Source organism: Pristiophorus japonicus, chromosome 3 (assembly GCF_044704955.1).
Source record: "Pristiophorus japonicus isolate sPriJap1 chromosome 3, sPriJap1.hap1, whole genome shotgun sequence".
NCBI lineage: Eukaryota > Metazoa > Chordata > Chondrichthyes > Pristiophoridae > Pristiophorus > Pristiophorus japonicus.
Window position 1 is genome coordinate 217,078,775 of NC_091979.1, and position 8,860 is coordinate 217,087,634.

General features: G+C 41.9%; 1 protein-coding gene across 3 annotated transcripts in view; it reads right to left on the bottom strand.

Moving 5' to 3' along the window:
• The window catches only part of pcnt (pericentrin), a 308,639-nt gene extending 300,007 nt beyond the window's left edge, over positions 1-8,632 (bottom strand). For all 3 annotated transcript variants that reach the window (XM_070876280.1, XM_070876279.1, XM_070876278.1), the window contains exons 1-2: positions 8,472-8,632; positions 126-2,336 (exon numbers count right to left, since the gene is read on the bottom strand). In XM_070876280.1, the coding sequence (XP_070732381.1) occupies positions 126-2,336; positions 8,472-8,600 (2,340 nt within the window). In that variant the 5' untranslated portion in view covers positions 8,601-8,632. The remainder of the gene's footprint in view (positions 1-125; positions 2,337-8,471) is intronic.
• Between the last annotated feature and the right edge of the window lie 228 nt (positions 8,633-8,860).

The following is an 8,860-nucleotide window of genomic DNA, read 5'->3' on the forward strand; positions in this document are numbered from 1 at the left end:
TCAAGACAGCATGCCCAAACCCTAGTTTAAGGCATACCATTTTACTACTTCAGTACCTAAAATCAACTGTCTTAAGCAAGTTCAAAAAGACCACTTCACATGTTTAATAACGCAACCACAAATACCTCTTTCTGATGTTGCGTTTGTAAATTCATCATATCAGACAGGTACAGCTCTTCTACTTTGCTCAATTCTTCCTCATATTGGCTGGTCACTTCTGCCCGAGCCTGTTGCACAGTGCAGGTAAGCCTCTCTTCCTGTTCCCGCAGGATAGCTTGCACCTTTTCATTGTGACTTTGTTCTAGTTCCTGTTGAGTCTTTCTTTGGTTGTTGATCTCCAGTTTCAGAGCAGATCCTTCCTGAAGGTATTGAGTCTCTCGTTCTTCCATGACTACCTCTAGCTTTTGCAGTTCAGCAATCTTTCCTTTCAACTCATTGCCCTGGGCTAGAATCTCAGACTGCATTGTACTATCCAGATTTTGTAACCTATGCATTAAATCGCCATTGTCTTTCTTCAAACAATTATTTTCAGCTTTGATTTGATTAAGTACTTCTTCAATCCTGGAGAGATCCTGTGCATTTGACAATACTTTACTTTCAAGCTTGATTTTCTCTTCAGTTAGTCGGTTTACACATTCATCATTTTCTCTCAATACTGGCTTAAGTTCCTCAAGCTCTCTGTGCAGGGAGTCCTCCTGCATGGTTTTCTGCCCCAGAAGTTTAGACATTGTTTGACTCTTAGTTTTTTGGGCATCAAGCTGATCCTGCAGCTGATCCCGTTGGCTCTGCAATGCAGCGAGTTGACGGCCAAACAAGGCTTGAACTTCACTGGTTACTGAATCTGCAGCTAGCTTTTGTTCTTGAACCTCTTTGACTAGCTGTTCCTGTTCTCGTAGCTGTGCTAGCAACAACTGCTTCTCCTGTTTCAGATCTTTCACCATCTCATGTAACATAGCCAAGTCAGTTTCTTTGTCTTTTCTTACTTTCACCTCTGCAATTATCAGAGTGGAAGCCATGCTTATCTGTTCAGGTTGAGTCTCCAGGGCATTTATTTTGCTCTGAAGAACCAGTTCCTTTAGATGCTCTTCATAGTGTAACCGTTCTGTACTTTCCTTTTCTAATTCTAAACGCAGGCTCGATGGTTCCTCTGTCACAGCTTTCCACTTCGGTACAGCTTCCTGTATTTGGTGGGCTGATATCTTAGCCTCCATGTGCCGCTTCTCCAGCTCCAACCCTCTTTGTTGCAGCGGTTTTGTTAATTCTGCACACTGCTCAGTCAAAATGACCTTTTCTTGGTCCATTGCTTCCAAATTCTCATTGATATCATTTTGGTGTACTTCACTGCGCAAATTTTTCTTCAGACATTCCAATTCCTTTCTAAAGACTTCTGTTTTTAGACTATGCTGCATTTCCAGGTCTTCCCTTAGTTTTGACAATTCTGCTTCATGACTAAACAGCATTTTGGTTTTAAGTTGTTCAAGCTCTACTTCCTGAGATTCAGCCAGTCGGCTCAGTACTTCATCCTTCTCCCTCTCCATCATCTCCAATTTTATACTGTAGTTTGTGATTTCATGCTCATGCTGGAGTCTAAGCTCCTTACCGACTTCCTTTTCTTGGACCAAGTAGGCATTCAGCTCCTGAATAACCTGATTCAAATTTTCTTTTTCAGATTTGTACAGCTTAGTCTGTTCTTCCAGATCCTGAACCAAATGTCTACATTTCTCCTGAATTTCAGCTTTCTCCTGTTGAGACTCCATCATCTTTTGGTGGATTTCTCTTTTCTCAAGACTGCACTCTTGCAGCTTCGCATTGAGTTCTATGATCGTTGCATTTAAAATTTGCACTTGCTCACTACCACCAGTATGGTTTTGAATTTGACTTTGTAAAAAGTCAAGCTCAGCTTTATGCTGGACATTCAGATCATCAATTTCTTGCTTTGTTTGTTCACGCAGCTCCTGCCTTATCTGGGCAGTTTCCTGGCTGTGCATTGCCCCCAGATCGGCCCTCAGCTGCTCAACATGCCATGGAGTATCTTTCTGACCATGTTTCTGCATGTTTTCTACATCATCTTTTTGCTGTCCAATTTCCTCTGGGGACTGCTGCTCTCTCTTAGCAGATTCAATGTTATCATTTAACTCAGTAACTTCTTGGTCCCCGAGTGAGGGCAAGTGATGCAGCTGTGATATGGTGGTGTCTTTAAGGTCCAGCTTTTCCTTTAATTCTCTAATGGCTTCGTCTTTTTCTTCTATCCACTGATTTAACTGCCGCACAGTATTTTCGGTAATTTTCTGCTGTTCAACTATCTGAATAAGACAGCTGTCTTTGTCTTTTGCATTCTTAAAGAAAAAAAAATTTATAGAACCATGTGAAAAAAGAAATTAAAAACATAATATGCCTTGATTCCCTCTGTGTCAAAACCTTAGTCTATGTCTATTTGATAAATATACACTATGGTTAATGCTCTGCAAAACTTGTGTTTTTTGCTGATCCTACACTTCAATTGTATTCCTCCCCCCAATAAGCTCACTGTGTTGAAATCCAGACTCAGTGCACTGTCTCCAACTCTACTCATTCTTTTCCTTCCTCCTACATTTTACAAACTTTTAAAAACCACGCTTGGCACAATTACTACTTCTCGATTGCCTCCTCTTCTTCACAACCACTATATTCAAACTTGTTGCTGCTCTGCATTATAGGAGCCTGAACTCTTCACCCAAGTTCTTCATAAATGGGGGAAAAAATAACCATCTGGATCGATAAAAAAATATTTTTATTATTGTGAAGACATTTCACTCCAGTGATTTATGTTTTATTCTGCAATTTCCCCTCTTCAGAGGATAGGATTCCACAAAAAAACATTTACCCTCCAACACTTCATCCAAATGTGTTAACTTAGACAGAGGGCAACGGCAGGCTATTCCTCTGTGGGGAACATCAGAGCTGAACCCGATCCTGTCCTCATCCTATATTCATACACGTGCAGGGATCACTGGACAGTAATCTAGAATGCCGGATGTTCCTGCTTCTAGTTCTGGGCATGAGGCCATTTGTAGCACCCAACTGCCATGTTAATTGAGCAGCTAGCTCAGAACAGACATGGGAGCTTCTGATCTGTAGGACTCAGCTACACAGGCATTACCAAATGAACCAGGGCAGATTGCCCTGCACCTTAACCTAACTGCTGCTTGCATCCTAACTTGTATCAAGTCCCGTTCACCCCTGTGCTCCCTGACCTACGCTCCCATCCGGCAATGCCTCAGTTTTAAAATTCTCATCCTTGTTTTCAAATCCCTCCATGGCTTCACTCCTCCCCATCTCTGACCTCCTCTATCCCACAACCCTCCAATATTACATAGAATATACAGCACAGAAACAGGCCATTCGAACCAGTAGGTCCATGCCAGCATTATGCTCCACTTGAGCCTCCTCCCATCAAACTCTGTCAGCATAACTCTGTATTCCCTTCTCCCTCATATGCTTATCTAGCTTCCTCTTAAATGCATCTATATTTTTCACCTCAACTACTCCCTGTGGTAGCGAGTTCCATATTCTCACTACCCTCTGGGTAAAGAAGTTTCCTCTGAATTCCCTATTTGATTTATTGGTGACTAGCTTATATTGAAGGCCTCCAATTTTCCCAAAAGTAGAAACAAACTCTGTCTCTATGTCAAAACCTTTCATAATTTTAAAGACCTCCACTAGGTCACTCCTCAGAGCCTTCTCTTTTCAGAAGATAAAAGAGACCCAGCCTGTTCATCCTCACCAGTTAGATATAACCTTGTATTTCTAGTATCATCCTTGTAAACACCCTCTCCAGTGCCTCTATATCCTTTCTATAATATGGCAACCAGAACTGTAGAGTACTCCAAATATGGTCTAACTAAGGTTCGATACAGGTTTACCATAACTTCTCTACTTTTCAATTCTATCCTATAAGAAATAAACCAGAGTGCTTGGTTTGCAAAATGGCTTTATTAACCTACGTTGCTACCTTGTGATTATTGTATCTGTACTCCCAGATTCCTTTGCTCCTCTACACAATTTACATTCTTATTTTCCAAGCAGTGAGAGACTCCTCATTTTTCTTACCAAAATGCAGTAACTCACACGTATGTTGAAATTCATTTGAGAATTATATGCCCCTTCTGCTTATTAGTTTATTAATGTCTTCTTGTAATTTGTTGCAGTCCTCCTCAGTATTGACTAACCCCGCCCCAATTTGGTGTCATCCGCAAGTTTAGAAATTGTGTTTTTGATTCCAAACTCTAAACCGTTAATATAAATTATGAACACGTGTTCCCAGCACTGATCCTTGTGGAACACCACTTCCCACCTTATGCCACTCTGAATAGCTACCCTTTACCCCTACTCTCTGATACCTCTTCAAAGACTTCAATGAGGTAGGTCAAGCAAGGCTTTCCCTTTTGAAATCCATGCTGACTATTCATTATAATTTTGGTTTCTGGTGCTCCTCCAATCCTGGCCTTCTGTACATTCCTAATTTTAATCGCTCCACCATTGGTGACCATGCCTTCAGCTGCCTAGACCCCATGCTCCAGAATTCTCTCCTTTTTTAAGACGCTCGGTAAAACCTACCTCTTTGACCAAGCTTTTGGGTCAACTGTCACAATATATCCTTATGTGGCTCTGTCAAATTTTGTTTGATAATGCTCCTGTCAAGCACCTTGAAATGTTTTACTATATTAAAGGCGCAAGTTGCTTTTGCTATTTGAAGTTGCTTTACATATATGATGTAAAGCATCAAAATTAAAAGGAGATAAACATGTTTATGGGACAGAAAAGGTTTAACCTTCTGACAGAAATTTCTGAATTTAGACCCTGGCCAGTTATGTTTTCAGCTCAGTTGGTAACATAAAAATCATCCCTACCCATAGAAGTATGTAAGACTAATAAGTAAAATGTTAATAGTTGCTCTGCTTATATCCTTAACAGCAAAACCTTTAAATATAGGCTTCCCCTAAAGTTTCACCCTGGTTTTGCTGCACTATACAAGTATTACATTGAATGTACAGCACAAACAGGCCATTCGGCCCAACTGGAGTTTATGCTCCACTCGAGCCTCCACCCATCCTTCTTCATCTAACTCTCAGCATAATCTTCCAGTCCTTTCTCCCTCATGTGTTTATCTAGATTCCTCTTAATGCATCTATGTTATTCACCTCAATTACTCCATTTGGTAGCAAGTTCCACATTCTAGCCACTCTCTCTCCGAGTTCCCTATTTTATTTCTTGGTGACTTTCATAATTTTTATTGTCCCTAGTTTTAGACTCCCCCACAAGTGGAAACATAGTGAAGACTAACATAGGTCCCTTGCAGTCAGAATCAGCTGAATTCATAATGGGGAACAAGGAACTGGCAGACCAATTGAACAAATACTTCGGTTCTGTCTTCACGAAGGAAGACACGAATAACCTCCCGAAAATAACTAGGGGACCGAGGGTCTAGCGAGAAGGAGGAACTGAGGGAAATCCTTATTAGTCAGGAAATGGTGTTCGGGAAATTGAATGGTCTGAAGGCCAATAAATCCCTAGGGCCTGATAGTCTGCATGCCAGAGTACTGAAGGAAGTAGCCCTCGAAATAGATGCATTAGTGGTCATTTTCCAACATTCCATGGACTCTGGATCAGTTCCTATGGACTAGAGGGTAGCTAATGTAACCCCACTTTTTAAAAAAGGAGGGAGAGAGAAAACAGGGAATTATAGACCGGTCAGCCTGACATCAGTGGTAGGGAAAATGCTGGAGTCAATTATTAAAGTTGTAATAGCAGCACATTTGGAAAGCAGTGACAGGATCGGTCCAAGTCAGCATGGATTTATGAAGGTAAATCATGCTGGACATAGAAACATAGAAAATAGGTGCAGAAGTAGGCCATTTGGCCCTTTGAGCCTGCACCATCATTCAATAAGATCATGGCTGATCATTCACCTCAGTACCCCTTTCCTGCTTTCTCTCCATACCCCTTGATCCCTTTAGCCGTAAGGACCATATCTAACTCCCTCTTGAATATATCCAATGAACTGGCATCAACAACTCTGCGGTAGAGAATTCCACAGGTTAACAACTCTCAGTGAAGAAGTTTCTCCTCATCTCGGTCCTAAATGGCTTACCCCTTATCCTTGGACTGTGACCCCTGGTTCTGGACTTCCCCAACATCGGGAAGATTCTTCCTGCATCTGACCTGTCAAGTCTCGTCAGAATTTTACATTTTTATGAGGTCCCCTCTCATTCTTCTAAACTCCAGTGAATACAGGCCCAGTCGATCCAGTCCCTCCTCATATGTCAGTCCTACCATCCCGGGAATCGGTCTGATGAACCTTCGCTGCACTCCCTCAATAGCAAGAACGTCCTTCCTCAGATTAGGAAACCAAAACGGAACACAATTTTCCAGGTGAGACCTTACTAAGGCCCTGTACAACTGCAGCAAGACCTCCCTGCTCTTATACTCAAATCCCCTAGCAATGAAGGCCAACATGCCATTTGCCTTCTTCAGCACCTGCTGTACCTGCATGTCAACTTTCAATGACTGATGTAACATAACACCCAGGTCTCGATGCACCTCCCCTTCTCCTAATCTGCCACCATTCAGATAATATTCTGCCTTTCTGTTTTTGCCACCAAAGTGGATAACCTCACATTTATCCACATTATACTGCATCTGCCATTCATTTGCCCACTCACCTAACCTGTCTAAGTCACCCTGCAGCCTCTTAGCATCCTCCTCACAGCTCACACCGCCACCCAGTTTAGTGACAAATCTTCTAGTTTTTTGAGGATGTAACCAGTAGAGTGGATAAGGGAGAACCAGTACATGTGGTGTATTTGGACTTTCAAAAGGTTTTTGACAAGGTCCCACACAAGAGATTAGTGTGCAAAATTAAGGCACATGGTATTGGGGGTAATGTATTGACGTGGATAGAGAAATGATTGGCAGACAGGAAGTAAAGAGTGGGAATAAACAGGTCCTTTTCAGAATAGTGACTAGTGGGTTGCCGCAGGGTTCAGTGCTGGGACCCCAGCTATTTACAATATACATTAATGATTTAGATGAAGGAATTGAATGTAATATCTCCAAGTTTGCAGATGACACAAAGCTGGGTGGCAGTGCAAACTGAGAGGAGGATGCCAAGAGGCTGCAGGAGGACTTGGACAGGTTAAGTGAATGGGCAAATGCATGGCAGATGCAGTATAATGTGGATAAATTTGAGGTTATCCACTTTGGTGACAAAAACAGAAAGGCAAATTATCTGAATGGTGACAGATTAGTAAAAGGGGAGGTGCAACGAGACCTGGGTGCCATGATACATCAGTCATTGAAAGTTGGCATGCAGGTACAGCAGGCGGTGAAGAAGGCAAAAGGCATGTTGGCTTTCATTGCTAGGGGATAGGAGCAGGGAGGTCTTGCTTCTGTTGTACAGGGCCTTGGTGAGGCCACACCTTGAACATTATGTGCTATTTTGGTCTCCTAATCTGAGGAAGGATGTGCTTGCTATTGAGGGAATGCAGCGAAGACTGATATATAAGAAAAGACTGGATCTGCTAGGCTTATACTCACTTGAATTTAGATGAATGAGAGGGGATCTCGTAGAAACATATAAAATTCTGATGGGATTTGACAGGTTAGATGCAGGAAGAACGTTCCCGATGTTGGGGAAGTCCAGAACCAGGGGACACAGTCTAAGGATGAGGGGTAAGCCATATAGGACTGAGATGAGGAGAAACTTTTTCACCCAGAGAGTTGTGAACCTGTGGAATTCTCTGCCACAGAAAGTTGCTGAGTCCAGTTCATTGGACATATTCAAAAGGGAGTTAGATGTGGCCCTTGTGGCTAACAGGATCAGGGAGTATGAAGAGAAGGCTAGGGTGGGGTACTGAGTTTGAATGAGCAGCCATGATCATATTGAATGGTGGTGCAGGCTCGAAGGGTCGAATGGCCTGCTCCTGCATCTATTTTCTATGTTTCTATATGTACACATCTGCCCTCTCAAAGCTCTTGATAATTTTAAAGACCTTTACTAGGTCACCCGTCAGCCTTCTTTTTTCTGGGGAAAAGAGCCCAGCCTGTTCAGACTTTCCTGAGTTATAACCTCTCAGTTCTGTAATCATCCTTGTAAATATTTTTTGCACCTTATCTAATGCCTCTATCGTTTTTGTAATATGGCGACCAGAACGGCACAGTGCTCCCAGAATTTTCTAATCAAGGTTCTATACAAGTTTAACATAACTCCATGCTTTTCAATTCTATCCTTTTAGAAATGAACCCCAGTGCTTTACTTGTATTTTTTAAAATCTTAGTATCAGGAAAGCAGGCATGATAACTGCATGCACATTACTGGGCAGGGTCTTAATATCTAAACACTATTATGTAAATAAAACAAAGCGTGGAGATAGAGAAAAGTGAAAACACTGCATACAGAGAATTAATGACTACAAGTTTTTCCATTTGCTCACCCGCTCGGAACATTCGAGTTGGAGTTCTAGATCATGCACTCGTTGCTCAAGGCTCTCCACGCATTCACTCTGGTCTTTCATGCTCTGCTGGAACAGAGAGATTTGTTGCTGGGCCTGAAGCAGCTCCATAAATCCAGGGCTTTTGTTTTTCAGGATCTCACTTGCCTTTAAAATAATATTACACTTGAAAATTCTTCATGAATACTTATCTTTGGCAGAAACTGTCAAGTAAATGTTTTAGTTATTTTATTCCCAGGCCGTCTTGAGATAGCCAGATAAGTAATCTGAAACTAGCCCATCATTGCTATCACATAACCAGCCACTTCAACTGTATCACATGAAGCCTAATCCAGAAAAACATTTTCTCCTCCTGCAAAGAGTGAGAGGGC